General features: G+C 51.3%; 1 protein-coding gene across 5 annotated transcripts in view; it reads right to left on the reverse strand.

Moving 5' to 3' along the window:
• Positions 1 to 20,210, reverse strand: part of SIRT2 (sirtuin 2) — a 27,364-nt gene continuing 7,154 nt past the window's right edge. For all 5 annotated transcript variants that reach the window (XM_035286165.3, XM_078359312.1, XM_035286163.3 and 2 more), the window contains 12 exons: positions 15,693 to 15,734; positions 15,446 to 15,552; positions 15,280 to 15,336; positions 14,687 to 14,755; positions 4,173 to 4,302; positions 2,506 to 2,565; positions 2,180 to 2,235; positions 1,902 to 1,978; positions 1,767 to 1,818; positions 1,048 to 1,118; positions 851 to 917; positions 1 to 727 (listed from right to left, as the gene is read on the reverse strand). In XM_035286165.3, the coding sequence (XP_035142056.1) occupies positions 572 to 727; positions 851 to 917; positions 1,048 to 1,118; positions 1,767 to 1,818; positions 1,902 to 1,978; positions 2,180 to 2,235; positions 2,506 to 2,565; positions 4,173 to 4,302; positions 14,687 to 14,755; positions 15,280 to 15,336; positions 15,446 to 15,552; positions 15,693 to 15,734 (944 nt within the window). In that variant the 3' untranslated portion in view covers positions 1 to 571. The remainder of the gene's footprint in view (positions 728 to 850; positions 918 to 1,047; positions 1,119 to 1,766; positions 1,819 to 1,901; positions 1,979 to 2,179; positions 2,236 to 2,505; positions 2,566 to 4,172; positions 4,303 to 14,686; positions 14,756 to 15,279; positions 15,337 to 15,445; positions 15,553 to 15,692; positions 15,735 to 20,210) is intronic.

Below are 20,210 nucleotides of genomic sequence, written 5' to 3' on the forward strand. Positions count from 1 at the left end.
TGTTAGTTGTTTTTGTTTTTAATTTGTCTACAACAAGCAATGTCTTGTGGCCACCCAGCATGGGAAGTGGGTCCCATGTGAAGGGGCCCACCACCCACTTTGGGTGTTGAAGGCAGAGACTTGGGAGCCCCTCTGGCTCAGACTCCCCTATGCTGGGTGTAGGTTTCATTCAGAGGCCCACAGCCCTGTTGGGGTAGGTTAGGTCTGGTTTACTTAGCCACAGGCCCCTGGGGGCAGGAGAGAGAGTGGGGGCCCGAAGCTCCCTGTCCTTGAAGAGTTAGAAGTCTGGGGTGGGCCTGGCCCCGTGGGGGTGGTTAATGATTAGTGGAGTGGTTAGAGATGGTGGGGCTGCTAGAGACGCCTGTCCAAGCCTTGGTCTCTAGTAGGTGTTAGATTTGCTGGGGTTGGAGGGCAGGGTCGCTGGGACCCCAGTTCTAGGGGGGAGTGGTTAAGAGATAGGGAGGTTGTTCTGAGCTCCCCAGACAAGAACAGCAGGTTAAGAGGGGGCCAGGCCTGGTTGGGGCTCAGCTGTCCCTGAGGGGCTGGACATCCTGCCTGGGAGTGGCAGCTGTCACTGGGGTTTCTCCCTTTCTGTCGTCCTGGCCTCCTCCTTGGCAGGTGGTGGGGACTTCCTGGGGGAAGCTGAAGTGCTGGGGTTGGGGGCCCCTGCCTCTGACTGGGCATCTATGATGGCGTGCTCCCTCCGGACAAGGTCCTCCAGCTCCTTCTGCAGGGGGAAAGGTCACAGAAGTCAAAAGTCACTGTGCATCATGGGGTCAGAGGACAGATGGGGCTGGGGGAGGGTCTAGGGACGGGCCTCAGGACAGGCTGGGGTCGCCTGGCTCCTCACCTTCCATCCGAGGAGCTCAGCAAGGGTCAGGCAGCCCTGTTCACAGTCACCCAGCCAGGCCACGTCCCTGCGGTTCAACAGGAGATCAGAGTTCCCAGGCAGGCTCGCCCCTGCCTGCTCCTCTCTTCTGCCTTGTGCCCTCCCTCCCACCTACCCTGTCCCTTCCTGGCTGCCCCTGACCCCAGGCGGGGCCTCACCTGTAGGCTTTCTTGGAGTCAAAGTCCATGCCTCCGCCAACGCCCATCATCATCCCCAGGAAAGGGTCCAGCTGCCATCGAGCGGGTGGGGTGGGGTAGGGAAGAGAGAGCTGAGAGCACAGACTTTTTCTTTTTTTTTTTAGATGGAGTTTTGCTCTTATTGCCCAGGCTGGAGTGTAATGGTGAGATCTTGGCTCACTGCAACCTCCGCCTCCCGGATTCAACTGATTCTCCTGCCTCAACCTCCCGCGTCAACCTCCCGAGTAGCTGGGATTACAGGCATCTTGCCACCACACCAAGCTACTTTCTCATATTTTTAGTAGAGACAGGATTTCACTATGTTGGCCAGGCTGGTCTCGAACTTCTGACCTCAGATGATCCACCCACCTCAGCCTCCCAAAGTGCTGGGATTACAGGCATGAGCCACCGCACCTGGAGGACTTTGTATTTTTTTTTAGACCACCTCCCCTCACCCCACCGCCTCCTCCTCCTCAGGCCCTGGAAGCCTGGCCTTCTTGTTCTGGGTTCAGCTGGTTTGAGTTGGAATTCAATCATTTGCTCAAAGGGGTGGTGGATGTCCCAGAGGCCTGGAACCCGATGCCTCTGGATTCTAGAGCCCCAGGGTCTGAACTGAGGAGTCCAAAGAACTGGGGTTCCCCGGCAGGGGTTCCCTTTGAGGAAGCTGGTGGGAGGGAAGGGATGTGAGGAAGGGCTCTTACCTGGCCAACTTTCTCCTTGTTGATGAGCAGGCGCGGGGTGGAGAGGGGTGCCCTGGTGGGAGGGGAGCTGAGAGATCAGGGTCTGTCCTGGTCCTGGGTGCCCAGCCACCCTCCCAGCCGCAGCCCCCAACCTACTTGCTGATGAGGGAGGCAAAGGGCTGCACCTGCAGGGAGGTGCCCATGATGATGAGGAGGTCCACCTTCAGGAAGTCCTGCGGGGAGGGGTGAGGTCGGGAGCCTCTGCCCAGGCTGAGCCACCGCTCCCTCCTCCGCCCCCAGCAGCAAACCTCCTTCCACCCCTCCACAGCCAGGGAGGCAACCTTTCTTGGGCAGGGCTCAGGCTGCCCCCAAGGGGCCCAGCACAGGAGGAGGTGGGGGCTGGGGGTAGGGAGGGCGGTGCAGTGGGCACTTACTGACTGCATGCATGAGAAGAAACGAGCTGGGAGGCTCTCACCAAAAAAGATGATATCTGAGGCCAAGACAGAAACAGAGACAGTGACACGGGGAGGAAGAGAGGACGGGAGGGGGCAGGGGCAGACCCGGAGGCTGGGGTGGGAGCTGGGTGCAGCGGGGACCGGCCAGAGACACAGACTCCCCTCTCCCCAGGATGGATCTGGGGCACTGTTCAGAGAGACAGAGGTGGCCAGATGTGTGGGGGTGTGGCCTTTGGGAAGGGGTCAGAGGAAGGAGGGGACCCCCACCCAAATCCACCTGGACAGGACCCTGGCCCGAGGCTCACCAGGCTTCACCACACTCTGACAGCCCTCACACTTGGGCGTCACCTCCGAGAAGATCTTCCCTGGGTGTGGAGAAGGGGAATAGAGAGAAAGCAGTAAGAGGCTCTGGTCCAGGGTCTGGAGGTCCAGCACACCCACCCCCTCCACCGCTTGTATGAGCACATCTCCGTCACTTGGACATCTCCTCGGGTGTCCATTCTGTTTAGTAAACACCTCTTTTATTTTTTGAGACAGGGTCTCACTCTGTTGCCCAGGCTGGAGTACAGTGGCACAATCATGGCTCACTGTAGCCTCGACCTCCCAGCTTCAAGTGATCCTCCTGCCTCAGCCTCCTGAGTAGCTGGGATTACAGGTGCGTGCCGGCATGCCTGGCTACATTTTGTATTTTTTGTAGAGTCACGGTTTTGCCATGTGGCCCAGGCTGGTTTCAAACTCCTGGGCTCAAGCAAATCTGCCAACCTTGGCCTTACAAAGTGCTGGGATTACAGGTGTGAGCCACTATTCCCAGCCTTATTTTATTTTATTTTATTTTGGGCAATAGAGCAAGACTCCATCTCAAAAAAAAAAAAAAAAAAGGCCAGCAAGCATTTCTGTCACTTGCAACCCACTGAATTCTAAGTCACTTGCTCCACTGTCCATTCGTTCATTCAGCACACATTTATAGAGCATTGTTTCCATGTCAGTAGTCGGGAATTGTCTTTAAGCTGTTTCTGTGTGGACCGCATGACACCGTGGGTGCTGCCTGTGACGGCACTGTCAGTGGCACATAACGGGGGTAATGTGAATTGTACACTGCCCCAGCTGCCCGCAGTTGGGCCATTCAGGACTCCTCAGCCCAGGGGCACTCAGCTGGCATTTTGTCAGAACAGCCGCACTCCAGAGGCCCTTCTGCAAATGCTGCAGCTGTCCTTATCCAACAGGGACACCAGTGGCTTTGTTAAATCAGCATAAAGAATGTCAGAAATGGCTTTCCATGAGTGGAATAAGCGGCTTCTTGTTTGTTTGTTTTTTGAGATGGAATTTTATTCTTGTTGCCCAAGCTGGAGTGCAGTGGCACAATCTCAGCTCACTGCAATCTCCATCTCCCAGGTTCAAGCGATTCTCCTGCCTCAGCCTCCCAGGTAGCTGGGATTACAGGCGCGTGCCACCATGCCTTGCTAATTTTTAGTGCGTTTTTAGTAGAAACGGGTTTTACCATGTTAGCCAGGCTGGTCTCGAACTCCTGATTTCAGGTGATCCACCCGCCTCAGGGCCTCCCAAAGTGCTGGGATTCCAGGTGTTAGCCACTGAGCCTCGCCAGAGTAAGTGGCTTTTGAATGAGCACAATGGGTGTCAGAAATCATCTCTCTCTGGCAATTAAGAAATGTGGATTGGCTGATTTTTTAAAAATATATATATTCAGTCCTTACATGAACAGGGATTCTGACTCTAGCAGGCCCTGCAGTCTTTAGGGATGGCCCCAGCCTTCACCCTCACCAGGCCTGGGTCCACCTTCTCATGCTATAGGTCCTGCCACACTGTCCAATATGGTAGTCAAAGCCACACACAGTGTTTACAATTCAGTCAACATTAAGCAGGACTCGAAGAATGGGTGCCCACTGCATGGAGACCCTGCCCCTGCTCCTGCTGCTGGGGGGAGGCCCGCCCTCAGGATGCCCTCCGGCCTCACCTTTCATCCAGCTTAGCGTGTATTCGCGCCGGCAGCTGGGGCTGACACAGTGCGACGTGTAGAAGGTGCCGTGGGCCTCCACCAGGTCCTCTTGCTCTAACCCCGCTATTCGCTCCAGGGTGTCTATGTTCTGGAGGGAGAGATGGAGGGAAGAGGGGTCAGGAGTGAGCCACTACTTATAGGCCAGAAGGCACAATGGGCAGTTGAGGCCACAAGAAGCAGTGGGATGGCGGGGACAGAGGGAGGAGAGAAGGAGGAGAAGCAAGTGGCAGGTCGAAGGTCGCACCTGAAGACTCTTCTGTTCATCCCAATGGTGCTACTCAAAGAGTGACAGTCATGGCTGCTTAAAGGTAGGGGCCAGGCTGGGCTCACGCCTGTAATCCCAGTACTTTGGGAGACCGAGTGGGAGGATCACTTGAGCCCAGGAGTTCAAGACCAGTCTGAGCAACAGAGCAAGATCCCATCTCTACAAAAAATAAAAAATGCAAAAAAAAAAAAAAAAAGAGTGGGGGCCCAAACCTAACTGTCTGTGAGGCCAGGCCCATGACCACTCAGCCCATGTGGCTATTTTTTTCTGCAAATTCGGGCCATTTGCTCCCATTTTTCAGAAAAAAAGTTGTTTTGTTAGAGCCAGAGGCTTTGTTGCCACCTGTCAGAAATTATTGAAATTAACATAAAATTTACAATGTCTCTGTTGTAAATGGAGCCCCCACAGATGTGGCATCCTTGTGCAGGATGCACCCTGCACAGCCACATGTGGCAGCTCTGGGCAAGCATTAACATAAATGAATCGGGAGGGCTTACTTGGTCTTGTTTTTTTTTTTTTTTTGAGACTGAGTCTCACTCTGTCGCCCAGGCTGGAGTGCAGTGGTGCAATCTCAGCTCACTGAAACCTCCAACTCCCAGATTCAAGCGATTTTCCTGCCTCAGCCTCCCAAGTAGCTGGGATTGCAGGCACACGCCACCATGACTGGCTAATTTTTGTATTTTTAGTAGAGACGGGGTTTTACCATGTTTGCTAGGCTGGTCTCGAACTCCTGATCTCATGATCCACCTGCCTCAGCCTCCTAAATTTCTGGTGAGCCATCACACCTGGCCACGTTTTTCTTTGAGACAAGGTCTCACTCTGTCACCCAGGGTGTAGTGCAGTGGTATGATTCACTGCAGCCTCCAACTCCTGGGCTCAAGTGATCCTCCTGCCACAGCCTCCACATCTGGCTGATTTTTATAATTTTCTGTAAAGATAGGGTTTCACTATGTTGCCCAGGCTGGTCTAGAACTCCTGGGCTCAAGCAAACCTCCTGCCTCAGCCTCCCAAACTGCTGGGATTACGGTGCCTGGAATTACAGCTACTGTGCCTGGCCCTTCTGTGGCTTTCATCCCTGTCTTCCTCTTCAGCAGTCAGGGTTCTTTCTTAATATGGCCTGTTTAGTAGATGGCATAGTCACCTATGTTCTTTTTTTCTGGAGGCAGGGTTTTGCTCTGTCACTCAGATAGAATGTAGTGGTTTGATCACAGCTTACTGCAGCCTTCACCCCCTGGGCTCAGGCCATCCTCCCACCTCAGCCCACTGAGTAGCTGGAACTACAGGCAAATGGCACCATGCCTGGCTAATTTTTTAATCTTTTTAATTTTTTTGTAGAGATGGGCAGCAGGGTGGTCTCCCTATGTTGCCCAGGCTGGTCTTGAACTCCTGGGCTCAAACGATCCTCCCACCTCAGCCTCCCAAAGTGCTGGGATTACAAGTGCAAGCCACCATGCCCAGCCACTGTTTCCTTTTTCTTTTTCTTTTTTTGAGATGGAGTTTCACTCTAGTTGCCCAGGCTGGAGTGCAATGCTGTGATCTCGGCTCACTGCAACTTCTGCCTCCTAGGTTCAAGTGATTCTCCTGCCTCAGCCTCCCGAGTGGCTGGGAACACAGGCAGGCACCACCATGCCCAGCTAAGTTTTGTATTTTCAATAGAGACGGGCTTTCACCATGTTGGCCAGGATGGTCTCAATCTCCTGACCTGGTGATCCGCCTGCCTTGGCCTCCCAAAGTGCTGGGATTACAGGCATGAGCCACTGTGCCTGGCTGCTGTTTTAAGACAGTGATACTTTCCAAATTCTTTTTCTTTTCTTTTTATTTTTTCTTAAGAGACAGGGTCTTGCTATGTTACCCAGGCTGGAGTGCAGTGGCTATTCACAGGTGGGATCCCACTACTGATCAGCACGTGAGTTTTGACCTGCTCCGTTTCCGACCTGGGCTGGTTCACACCTCCTTAGGTAACCTGATGGTCCCCCGCTCCCGGGAGGTCACCATATTGATGCCGAACTTAGTGCAGACACCTGATGGGCATAGTGCACTACAGCCCAGACCTCCTGGGCTCAAGTGATCCTCCCACCTCAGCCTCCTGAGTAGCTGGGACTACAGACACACACGCCACTGTGCCCGGCAATACTTTCCATATTAAACAGGTGAGAATGTTCTTTCCTACACAGACATTTGTACACCCTAATTTTTCTTAAAACACCCAGCTGCTTTGAAGCAGCTTTCATTCGGCTTAGAGGAACATTGCTAAGGGAGGTGCTGACAGAGGACACCTTTACGCAGAGATGTATAGTCAAGCGCCGCCCGGGGCCAATCTGACAAGTTTCCCAGAGACTCCATGAACAATGGGAAGGGTCTGTTTCCCTTCAAGGGCAGAATGAATGCTCTAACTGCCTTCTGAGCTCCTACCAGCAACCACCTTCTCTCCAAAGCCTAGACAAGAGTCACTGTCACTGTTCCTATACGCCTAGTAACTGTCCTCCCTCACCCCCTGTTATAAATCCTGGCTTTGCCTATGGGACTTGACTCAATCTATCCACTGACTTCCTCACCTGTGAGTAAGCACTGTGCCTGCAAATAACTGAACAGCGTGTAAGAGAGCCAAAAATACGTTCTGTGTTATTCTCTGACAACACTTTTATTTTTTTGAGGCAGGATCTTGCTCTGCTGTCCAGGCTGGAGTGCAGTAGCATGATCACAGTTCACTGTAGCCTCAAAATCCTGGGCTTAAGTGATCCTCCTGCCTCAGACTCCCAAGTAGCTGGGACTGTCGGGTGTGCACTGCCAGGTCTGGCTCTTTTTTTTTTTTTTTCCTGAGATGGAGTCTCACTCTGTCACCCAGGCTGGAGTGCAGTGGCATGACCCTGGCTCACTGCCATGGCCTCAGGCTGGCTGACGCCCTTGGTGAGCCCGGCCTTCTACAGGATACCCAGCTCACCGGCTGCCATTCACAACTTCCTGAGTACAGTTTCTGTATGCTTTCAAAAATAAGTATGTTCCTCTCAATCAATGCTCTCACTTTTTTTTTTCTTCATAGAACTAGTTTTAGGCTGAGAAGAGTAAAGTGGTGGTGAGGAGGGCTGGGGTACCCTCCCCAACTGTGATTTATATTTAAACCCGAAAACGAAAGTGAAGTGCCTACAATAGAATCAGACTAAGCTTTTAAAAAGCATGAAGCGGGCCGGGTGCGGTGGCTCATGCCTGTAATCCCAGCACTTTGGGAGGCTGAGGCGGGTGGATCATGAGGTCAAGAGATCGAGACCATCCTGGTCAACATGGTGAAACCCCATCTCTACTAAAAATACAAAAAAATTAGCTGGGAAAGGTGGCGCGTGCCTGTAATCCCAGCTACTCAGGAGGCTGAGGCAGGAGAATTGCTTGAACCCAGGAAGCAGAGGTTGCAGTGAGCCGAGATCGCGCCATTGCACTCCAGCCTGGGTAACGAGAGCGAAACTCCGTCTCAAAAAAAAAAAAAAAAAAAAGCATGAAGCAGGCCAGGCAAGGTGGCTCATGCCTGTAATCCCAGCACTTTGGGAGGCTGAGGCAGTGGATCACCTGAGATCAGGAGTTCAGGACCAGCCTGGCCAATGTGGTGAAATCCCATCTCTACTTAAAAAAAAAAATACAAAAATTAGCCAGACATGGTGGTGTGTACCTGTAATCCCAGCTACTTGAGAGGTTGAGGCAGGAGAATTGCTTGAACCATGGAGGCGGAGGGTGTATTGAGCAGAGATGGCGCCATTGCACTCCAATCTAGGTGGCAACAGAGTGAGACTCTGTCTCCAAAAAAAAAAAAAGCATGAAGCTACTATGTAGGTGTGGAGATGGAAAGGTCTTCCAGTTAAGAGGTTAAGTTAAAAAAAAAAGTCAAGTACAGAAGCTCTTGTATAAATATCATGAATATAATTTATTTTATTTCTTTATTTTTTTGCTCTGTTGCCCAGGCTGGAGTGCAGTGGCACAATCTTGGCTCACCACAACCTCTGCCTCCTGGGTTCAAGCAATTCCCCTGCCTCAGCCTCCCGAGTAGCTGGGACTAAAGGCACGTGCCACCATGCTTGGCTAATTTTTGTATTTTTAGTAAAGACGGTGTTTCACTATGTTGGCCAGACTGGTCTTGAACTGCTGACCTCATGATCTGCCTGCCTAGGTCTCCCAAAGTACTGGGATTACAGGCCTGGGTCACTGGGCCCAGCCTTATTTATTTATTATTTTTTAATTCTTCCTAACATATTCTATTGTATAATTTATTTTTTGAGACAGGGTCTTACTCTGTTGCCCAAGCTGGAGTGCAATGGCATGAGTTCAGTTCACAGCAACCTGGGCTCTGGGTTCAAGTGATTCTCATGTCCCAGCCTCCGAAGTAGCTGGGACCACAGGCATGTGCCACCACGCCCAGCTAATATTTGTATTTTTCTGTAGAGATGGGGTTTCACCATTTTGGCCAGGTTGGTCTAGAATTTCTGACCTCAAGTGATCCGCCCGCATCAGCCTCCCAAAGTGCTGGGACCACAGGCGTGAACCACCATGCCTGGCCTAAATATCATGTATATAATTTAAAAGAACTATTAGCCGTTGGCTGCGGAGATCACAGCAACTTGAGTGAACAAGCCAACTGTTCTAATGTCTGAATGGATACTTGTATCTTTAGAGAAAATCGCATCATACATAGTTTCAAAAGTGCTGCATCCTCACAATTCAAAAAGGAGCAAAGACATGTGTTCCTGAAAACTGGGTCAGTAACAAAAGTAGCTGAGGCTGAAGAACAGGGTGACATATTTGAATAAAGAGCTTTCACGAGACAGGAGAGTGCAACTTTTTTTTCTACCTTTATATAATATATCACATGCAATAGTTCATTTTTTGTTTTGTTTTGTTTTGACTTTTGAGATTGAGTCTCCCTTTGTCTCCAAGGCTGGAGTGCAATGGCGCGATCTCAGCTCACTGCAACCTCCGCCTCCCGGGTTCAACCAATTCTCCTGCCTCAGCCTCCTGAGTAGCTAGGATTGCAGGCATGTACCACCACACCTGGTTAATTTTTCTATTTTTGGTAGAGATGGGGTTTTGCAATGTTGGCCAGGCTGGTCTGGAACTCCTGACCTCAGGTGATCCACCTGCCTTGGTGTCTCAAAGTGATGGGATTATACATGTGTGCCATCACATCTGGCCCCCCGGATGTCTTTTTTTTGACAGAGTCTTGCTCTGTTGCTAGGCTGGATGGACTGCAGTGGCTCGATCTTGGCTCACTTCAACCTCTCTGCCTCCTGGGTTCAAGCGATTCTCCTGCCTCAGCCTCCTGAGTAGCTGGGATTATAGGCACCCACCACCACACCCAGATAATTTTTGTATTTTTAGTAGAGACGGGGTTTCACCATGTTGGCCAGGATGGTCTTGATCTCTTGACCTTGTGATCCACCCGCCTTGGCCTCCCAAAGTGCTGGGATTACAGGCACAAGCTACCGTACCCGGCCACTTAAAAAAAACACAACCAGGATCCTTCTCTGTCAAGCAGACTGGAATGCAGTGACGTGATCACAGTTCACTGCAGCCTCCATCTCCCAGGCTCAAGCGATCTTTCTACCTCAGCCTCCCAACAGCTGGAAGTACAGGCATGTGCCACCATGCCCAGCTAACTTTTATATTTTTGGTACTGACAGAATTTCACCACGTTGCCCAGGCTGGTCTCAAACTCCTGAGCTCAAAAGATCTGTGTGCCTGGGATTAGACATGAGCCACCTTGCCCAGCCAGCAACACGTTATTTTCAGTATGTATGTGAAATCCATACATTTAATATCGCAAGTAGCAGAGAGGTGCCTGCATATTTCACATGGACCCCGGAATAAACTTATGCTGACTTTTGTGTGACCGTGGCTCATTGCTGATGCACTGTCACAGTTATGGGCATGGGTGTCTGCTTCTGGAGGACTTGGGCAGCGACCACGGTGAGCATCCTGACAGGGTACTTCATCCCAGGCCTCAGTTTCTCATCCTGTCTGGTGAGTTTAATCTTCATTTAACAAAATAGCAACAAACTAACACAGAAACAGAGCTGGGATCTTTCCACCCACCAAGAGGATGAATTTACAACCTTTTTGTGCCTCAGTTTCATCCTCTGTCCAGACTGCAGGGTTCCAGCTGGCTCCCTGGTCTATCACGCATCCCAACCTCCAGTAGCCTCCAGCCAACTCCTCATGCTTCCCCACCACCGTTCCCCACTCTCTTCCCACCGTCTCAGAACAAAGCAGCCAGCGTCAGGCCGCAAGGCCTCAGGTGGTCCTGGGCACTTTCTCTCACAGCCACAGCCCCTCTATCAGCAAGTGCTGTTGTTCCATCTTCAAAACAGATTCATAACCTGCCCACTTCTCCCCACTGTGATGGTCACTGCCCTGGCCCAGCCTCCACCCGCTCCTGCTTGGACCATCGTGGTCGCCTCCTGTCTCGTCTCTGTATCTCCCTCCTCACTGCTCCCATAGTCTGTCTCCAAGACCACCAGAGGAGACTGGGAATGCCTGAGTCAGGACACATCCCTACATGCTCAGAACCTGCCCATCAGGTCGGGCTCGGTGGCTCACGCCTGTAATCCCAGTACTTTGGGAGGCCAAGGTGGGCGGATCATGAGGTCAGAAGTTCGAGACCAGCCTGGCTAATACAGTGAAACCCCCATTTCTACTAAAACGATTAAAAAAAAATTAGCTGGGCGTGGTGGCACGCACCTGTAGACCCAGCTATTCTAGAGGCTGAGGCAGGAGAAAAGCCTGAACCCAGGAGGTGGAGGCTGCGGTGAGCTGAGATCGAATCACTGCACTTCAGCCTGGGCGACAGAACGAGACTGTCTTGAAAAACAAAACAAAAACAAAAACATGGCCAACATGGTGAAACCGCAGCTCTACAAAAAAATACAGAAACAAAAGCCACCCATGGCTCCATCTCATTCAGGGTAAAGGCCAAGTCCCTCCCTGCAGCCCGCAAGGCCTTGTAGGGTCCTTCTTTGTCACCTCCCTGAGCTTAGCTCCTCCACTCTCTCCTTCAATCTCAATGCTCACTCACATCCTGCTTCTTGGATTCTCTTAACTGGCCGAATACAGGCTTGCCTCAGCGCCTGTGCGCCGGCTGTCCCTTCCCTTTCTGGAACACACTCTTCCCCCAGATAACCCCAAGGTGCTCTCCCTCACTTCCTACAGGTCTTTGCTTAAATGTCACCTTCTCAGAGAGGCCTCCCCTGACCAAGACCCTGTCCAAATGTTTGAATGGACACTTGTGTCTTGAGAGAGAAATAATATCATACATAGCTTCAAAAGTGCTGCATCCTCACAATTCAAAAAGGAGCAAAGACCACCGTCTGTTCCCGAAAACTGGATAAGTGACAAAAAGTGGCAGAGGATGAAGAATATGGTGACAGGTTTGAATAAAATGGTTTCATGAAATATGAGAGTAGAACTTTTTTTTGAGTCTTTATATTATATATATATTTGAGTCTTGCTCTGTCGCCCAGGATGGTGTACTGGAGTACAGTGGCATGATCTCGGCTCACTGCAACCTCCACCTTCTGGGTTCAAGCGAACTTTGTGCCTCAGCCTCCTGAGTAGCTGGGATTACAGGTGCCCACCACCACAACCAACTAATTTTTGTATTTTTAGTAGACACGAGGTTTCACCATGTTGTCCAGGCTGGTCTTGAACTTCTGAGTCGACTTCAGCCTCCCAAAGTGCTGGGATTACAGGTGTGGGCCACTGCACCTGGCCTTCATATAATATTTTGTATGCAATATGTCAGGTTTTTTTTTTTTGAGAAAGAGTATCTCTCTCTCACCCAGGCAGGAGTGCAGTGGTGTGATCTTGGCTCACTGCAACCTCCACCTCCCGGGTTCAAGCAATTCTCCTGCCTTAGCCTCCCAAGTAGCTAGGACTACAGGCACGTGCCACCACGCTTGGCTAATTTTTGTATTTTTAGTAGAGATGGGGTTTACATCAGCATCCCCATTCCCAAACATATACACTGTTTCTGATTCCCCTTCTGTGCTCCAGGGACCCATGACCACCTTATTTGCTCTGTATGCGGTGTCTCCATTTTGTCCATCATCTCCCTTCTCCCTGCAGTAGGGAATCAACTCAGTGGACATTTACTGTGACAGAAGTTGACAAACAAGGGCCAGAAGGGTCTTGGGGCAGGTGTCATGACATCAACCACAGAAAGCACTTGGCTACAAGCGAGCTGTTATCATATCTGAGCCACGTCCTGGAATAAAGGTGACTCTCTGGGCTGAAGGTTTATTCTGAGCCCAGAGTCTCCCTATATTGCCCAGGCTGGTCTCAAACTCATGGGCTCAAGCGATCTCCTGCCTTGGCCTCCCAAAGTGCTGGCATCACAGGACTCCTCGTCTTGGAAGAAGGAGGCTTCCCCTGCCCTCTGCCTCCCACCGGCCCTGGGCAGGAATACCTGCCTCACCATCCCCAGGTGGGAACACCTGCCCCACTTGAGAAATCTGGACCTAAAGGGAGTTGTTTCTCCCCCTGGTGGTAGCTTTCTCTTGGAAACACTAGAACACCTATTTATTTTCAATGTTACCTCTCTGTTTTATAATTCGAGGTTCTGAGTTATGATCTAGAGCTTGAATGAATACTGCTGTAGTGTATCATGTAATTTTTTTGTTTTTCTTTTCTTTTTTTTGAGACACAATCTCGCTCTGTCATCAAGTTTGGAGTGCAGTGGTGCAATCTTAGCTCACTGCAACTTCTGCCTCCGGGGTTCAAGTGATTCTCCTGCCTCAGCCTCCTGAGTAGCTGGGATCACAGGTGCGCACCACCGCGCCTGACTAATTTTTATATTTTTAATAGAGGCAGGGTTTCACCATGTCGATCAGGCTGGTCTCGAACTCCTGACCTCGTGATCCGCCCACTTCGGCCTCCCAAAGTGCTGAGATTACAGGCATGAGCCATCGTGCCCGGCCACATCATGTAATTTCTATACATATTCATAAAACAGGTAGAGGCAGCAACATTTTGTGGTTGTTTTGATCTGTTTCTTGTTTACTTGAGACAAGGTCTCCCAGGATGCAGTGCAGTGGCACCATCACGGCTCACTGCAGTCTTGACTTGCTAAACTCAAGCAATGCCCACACCTCAGCCTCCTGAGTAGCTGAGACTATAGGCACATGCCACCATGGCCAGTTAATTTTTGTATTTCTTGTAGAGACAGGTTCTCCCTGTGTTGTCCAGGCTAGTCTCAAACTCCTGGGCTCAAGTGATCTCCCGCCTTGGCCTCTCAAAGTGCTGGGGTTACAGGTATGAGCCACTGTGCCCAGCCCATCAAAATTTTTCACTGTTAGGGGTGTGAGACTCCTCTCAAGCCAAAAGCCAACAATGTGAGCCATCCTTGCTTGAATGCCCCAGGGAGAGGTCCTCGGCTAAGCACCTGACATGCATGAGCCATGTTTATAATTGGGTAAAGCATTAAAATGTATAAAAAGGTGTTCCTGGCCAGGCACGGTGGCTCATACCTGTAATCCCAGCACTTTGGAAGGCCAAGGCGGCGGATCACCAAAGGTCAGGAGTTTGAGACCACCCTGCCCAACATGGCGAAACCCCATCTCTACTAAAAATACAAAAAATTAGCTGGGCATAGTGGCAGGTACCTGTAATCCCAGCTACTCAGGAGGCTGAGGTGGGAGAATTGCTTGAATCTGGGAGGCGGATGTTGCAGTGAGCTGAGTTCGTGCCACTGCACTCCAGCCTAGGCGACAAGAGCAAAACTCCATCTAAAAAAAAAAGGTGCCCCTTCCTTAAGGCACAACATCCACTTGTTGGATGGCTGTTATAGTACATGGATTTTGTTAGATGAAGTCACTTTGGAAACACCTTCAACCATGTGCAATCTGGGCTACCTAGAGTGTAGAGTCCCCTCAGCCGTGGGCTCCTTCCACATCACACATACATGGGATGTGCTTGAGAGGAGGTCACTGCCACCGCACTGCAGACCTGAGAGGGTAAACCTGTTCTGGCCCCTGTTTGACAGAAGGGGAAACTGAGGCAGAGAAGACGTGGCTCACTGCAGGTCATGCAGCAAGGAGGGAGTAGGCCAATCCCTGGCCCCTCATTGCTGGAGTCCCCACCTGAGCTCTTGGGCACGCAGCTCTGCTCCTCCTTGGAGGACATGGTGCCCGTTCTACCCACCCATCCTCTTCCCAGGATGCTCGCATCCACCTACCTGCGTGTAGCAGCGCAGGAGGAGCCCCTTGTCCTTCAGCAGGCGTATGAAATAGTGACAGATGGTCGGCTGCAGGGAAGAACCACAGCACTGCTGATTATTGTAGGGAACAGCCACAGGCCACTGTCATGTGCCAGGAACTGTTCAAGGCACTGTGACTGTTTCACCCCCAGGGAACCATCACAGCAGCCGTGTCGGGGAGAGACTACCGCTAGCCCCAATTCACAGATGAGGAAACTGAAGGACAGGGAGGGGGATTGTGTTGCCAAAGTCGCATGGTAGGTAAGCTGCAAAGCTGCAGTTCACACCCAGGCAGCCTAGCTGCAGGGTCCCAGGCTCTCAAGCACATCACAAATGCAGCTAAGCCTTGCAGCAGCCCTCTTCAGACAGTACCATCAGCATCACTTCACGGGAGGCAAATCGGAGGCTCAAGGTCATAAGATGAAGACACGAGGAACCAGGACTCGAACCCAGGCAGTCTGGGCCCAGCATTCATGTGCTTAATGGCTATATAATATTTGTCTGCAGGGCCCTGGGGGGCTTCCCATGCATACCCTCCCTTTCTGTTTCACCCCCTGCAAAAAAAATCTCACCTTGAACTGCCTAGGATAGAGTTCCTTGGCAAGGGTGAAGAAGGGTTCTGGATGTTTCTGCAGGAGAGAGAGCCGGAGGGCCAGATGCCCAGGTGGGGTAAGGGTTGGAACGAGGCAAGCCCCATCCATGCCCTTCACGGACACCCCTTCCTGGGGGAGCACAAACCTTGAAATAGCTGATCTCGAAGATGGCCTCTGGGTAGGGAAGATGGTACTTCTCTAGGTTGTCGTAGAGGCCGGTGGATGGAGAGCGGAAGTCGGGTATGCCCGCGGCTGGGGGAGGAGGGTTGGGGAGCAGTCTGTTTATACTGTACCGACCCTCCCAGGCCAGGGCCCAAACAGGGATCCTCCCCGGCCCTTGGGAGGGACTCCCCACTTCCTGGGGGTGACTGCTGGGGGAGGAGGGTACTTACATGTGGAGATTCCAGCTCCCACTAAACAGATGACTCTGCGACCTGGAGGAGAGGAACTTATGCACCGTATGACACCATTTGCTCAGTCCCTACAAAAGCACCACCCATCACGGCCCCTGACACCGTTTACTCCCTGCCAGGCCCTGGGGCAAGCATCTGATGCATGATGGGCCTTCCAATCATCTTGAGGAGGATGGTGTTAACATCCCCATTTTATAAATAAGAAAACAGGCTCAGATAGGGGAAGTGGTCACACAATTGACTGTGGAAGAGCCAGCCAGCGGATAAAGAATCCAATGTTGGGCCGGGTGCAGCGACCCACACCTGTAATCCCAGAACTTTGGGAGGCCGAGGCAGGCGGGTCACCTGAGATCAGGAGTTGGAGACCAGCCTGGCCAACATGGTGAAACCCCATCTCTACTGAAAATATATTAGTCTGGTGTGGTGGCGTGCACTTGTAATCCTAGCTACTTGGGAGGCTGAGGCAGGAGAATCACTTGAACCCGGGAGGCAAAGGTTGTAGTGAGCTGAGATTGTGCCATTGCATTCCAGCCTGGGTGACAGAGCAAGACTCTGTCTCAAAAGAAGAAAAAAAAAAAGAATCCACTGTTGGAAAATTTAACAACTTGGACTTGAGAAAAGGCCAGTTGAGGATAAGAACCTCAGGCTGAGCAGAAATGGCTGGTGGCTGGTGAGTAGCCACCAGGCCATAGTACTCTGGCATCTGCCCATCAGCTGATAGACAGGCACAAGTATGACATGCTGTGCGTCAGGTGTCTCGGGAGGCAAATCAGAGGCTCAAGGTCATAAGATGAAGACAAGAGGAACCAGGACTTGAACCCAGGCAGTCTGGGCCCAGCACCCATGTACTTAATGGCTACATAATATTTGTCTGCAACTTATGTCCTCCCTGTCCAAGGGAGGACAGAAAAGGTGAACAGAGTACAAAGCCTGCCACAGCTTCAGCCCTGAGCTTCGACTCTGAGAGGCCATCAGGTCAGGCCTGGTTGAATCCAGTGGTGGCTATATGTGACCTGGATTCAGGGGACCTGGGTTCACATCGTGGCTCTGGCACTTGGCAGCTGTTTGACTCTGCACTGAGTCATAACCTTTCTGTGCCTCCATTTCCTCTTCTGTCCAGATCACTCCCATAATGATCTTACAGGTATAATGTGAAGATCAAATATTTAATATTTTTTATACCTTTTTTTTTTTTTAGAGACGGGGTCTCGCTATGTTGCCCAGGCTGGAGTGCACTGGCTATTTACAGGCACTATCCCACTACTGATCAGCACGGGAGTTTTTTTTTTTTTGAGGCGGAGTTTCGCTCTTGTTACCCAGGCTGGAGTGCAATGGCGTGATCTCGGCTCACCGCAACCTCCGCCTCCTGGGTTCAGGCAATTCTCCTGCCTCAGCCTCCTGCTGAGCAGCTGGGATTACAGGCATGTGCCACCGTGCCCAGCTAATTTTTTGTATTTTTAGTAGAGACGGAGTTTCACCATGTTGACCAGGATGGTCTCGATCTCTTGACCTCGTGATCCATCTGCCTCGGCCTCCCAAAGTGCTGGGATTATAGGTGTGAGCCACCGTACCTGGCCCAGCATGGGAGTTTTGACCTGCTGCATTTCCTACCTGGGCTGGTTCACCCCTCCTTAGGCAATCTGGTGGTCCCTCGCTCCCAGGAGGTCACCTCATTGATGCCGAACTTAACTTAGCGCGGACACCTGATGGGCATAGCGCACTACAGTCCAGAACTCCTGGACTCAAGTGATCCTCCCACTTCAGCCTCCTGAGTAGCTGGGACTACAGGCACGTGCCACCACGCCTGCTATGAAGATCTCCGTTCCTGGCAAATAGTGAAGACTCAACTAAGTGGTTAAAAAGAAATTTTTAGAGAGGTGAGGTGAGGGTTGCAGCCTCACCTTTAAATTTTTGTAGAGAAGGGTTCTTGCTTGTTGCCCAGGCTGGTCTTGACTTCCTGGCCTCAAGCTTTCCTCCTGTCTTCAGCCTCCCAATAAGATTACAGGCCTGGCCTCAATTAATTATTATTCGTCCGGGCTCGGTGGCTCACACCTATAATCCCAGCACTTTGGGAGGCCGAGGTGGGCAGATCACCTGAGGTTGGGAGTTTGAGACCAGCCTGACCAACGTGGAGAAATTCCATCTCTACTAAAAATACAAAATTAGCTGGGTGTGGTGGCCCATGCCTATAATCCCAGCTACTCAGGAGGCTGAGGCAGGAGAATTGCTTGAACCTGGGAGGCGGAGATTGTGGTGAGCTGAGATCGTGCCATTGCACTCCAGCCTGGGCAAGGAGAGCAAAACTCTGTCTCAATAAAAAAAAAAGTTATTTTTCACCTATTTATTATTATCTCCTCATGGGTACCCTCATGAGCCGGTTTCCCCAGAATCCAGGTGCAGGAGGATGCGAGGAAGAAATGCTTTGTAGCCACTGCCTGTGTTGTCTTTGTGGCCTGTCCATGCTAAACGATGGTTGCAGACAGCTGCTCGCCTACCACAGGAGAGGGAGGCTCAGGGCAGTGGGCCTGGCTGCCCAAAGAGGGAGAGAGCAGCAGCTGGAGGACAGGGACGCTGGAGAAGATGTCCTCAACAAAAGGCTGTTCAGGACCCTCAAAGAGTTGATTGTTCTAGTCGAGGACCGCTGAGGGCCTGGTTTCTCAGACTTTGGTGACCTCAACTCGTGGCAAGAAATAGAAATTTCAGGCCAGATGGGATGGTTCACGCCTGTAATCCTAGTACTTTGGGAGGCTGAGGAGGGCAGATTGCCTGAGCTCAGGAGTTTGAGACCAGCCTGGGCAACACAGCGAAACTCCGTCTCTACTAAAATACAAAAAATTAGGGCTGGGTACAGTGGCTCAGGCCTATAATCCCAGCACTTTGGGAGGCCAAGGAGGGCGGATCACCTGAGGTCAGGAGTTCGAGACCAGCATGGGGAAACCCTGTCTCTCACCAACATGGGGAAACCCTGTCTCTCACCAGCATGGGGAAACCCTGTCTCTCACCAGCATGGGGAAACCCTGTCTCTCACCAACATGGGGAAACCCTGTCTCTACTAAAAATACAAAATTAGCCAGTTGTGGTGGTGCATGCCTGTAATCCCAGCTACTTGGGAGGCTGAGGCAGAAGAACTGCGCAAGCCTGGCAGGTGGAGGTTGTGCTGAGCTGACATCGTGCCATTGCACAGTCCTAGGCAACAGGAGCAAAACTCCATCTCAAAAAAAAAAATGAGCCAGTTGTGGTGGTGGGCACCTATAGTCCCAGCTACTCAGGAGGCTGAGGCAGGGGAATTGCTTGAACCCATGAGGGGGAGGTTGCAGTGAGCTGAGATTGTGCCACTGCACCCCAGCCTAGGTGACAGAGAGAGACTCCATCTCAAAATAAAAAAGGAAATATAAATTTCGTGGTGACCCAGTAAGTGGACACCTCTCCACCACATCTGAAACAAGCTTCCTGTAATAATCCCCACAGCAAACCCCGCCATAGTTCTCACTATGTTCCAGGCCCTGCTTTAAGCATTTGCATTTTTATTAATTTATTTTTTTTAATTGTATTGCTTTTTTTTTTTTTTTTTTTTAGAGTCAGGGTCTCACTGTGTTGCTCAGGCTGCAGTACAGTGGTGTCATCAGAGCTCACTGCAGCCTCCAACTCCTGGGCTCAAACAATCTCCCTGTCTCAGCCTCCTGAGTACTGGGACTACAGGCAAGGCCACCACATCTGGCTTTTTTTCTTCTTGTAGAGATGGGGGTCTCACTATGTTGCCCGGTGGATAGCCTTGGGTTATCCTCCCACGATGGCCTCCCAGAGTGCTGAGAATACATGCATGAGTCACTGCACCTGGTCCTATATTAATTTATTTAGCCCCCGATAACCTTATGAGTTAGATACTATAATCATTCTCATTTTATGAAACAGGCCTGGCCAATCAGAGTACAGTAATTCATTGAGCAATGGAGAGGCGACCCAGGTCTGGCCAATCAGAGGCACGGGGGCATGTGACTCAACCTCGCCAATGGGAGCCAATCTCTGCTGTTTGAACTACTGGGAAAAGGTGCTCTCTCCATGGCAGCTCCTAGGCTGGTAGAATCTGCATTTGAAGCTGCCAGTAGTTACCTTTACCCCAACATGAGAAAAATAGCATCACAGAGAGTTATAATTTATTTTTCTTTCTTTCTTTCTTTGAGACGGAGCCTCACTCTGTCACCCAGGCTGCAGTGCAGTGGCGTGATCTCGGCTCACAGCAACCTCTGCCTCCCGGGTTCAAGCAATTCTCTGCCTCCGGAATAGCTGGGATTACAGGCTCCTGCCACCATGCCCGGCTAATTTTTGTATTTTTAGTAGAGACGGGGTTTCACCGTCTTGGGCAGGCTGATCTTGTACTCTTGACCTCATGATCCACCTGCCTCAGCCTCCCAAAGTGCTGGGATTACAGGCGTGAGCCACCCGGCCCAGCTGAGAGTTATGATTTTTAACAACGTGGAAGCACCTGGACCCAGCTAT

This window comes from Callithrix jacchus, chromosome 22, assembly GCF_049354715.1.
Source record: "Callithrix jacchus isolate 240 chromosome 22, calJac240_pri, whole genome shotgun sequence".
In the NCBI taxonomy this organism is placed as follows: domain Eukaryota; kingdom Metazoa; phylum Chordata; class Mammalia; order Primates; family Cebidae; genus Callithrix; species Callithrix jacchus.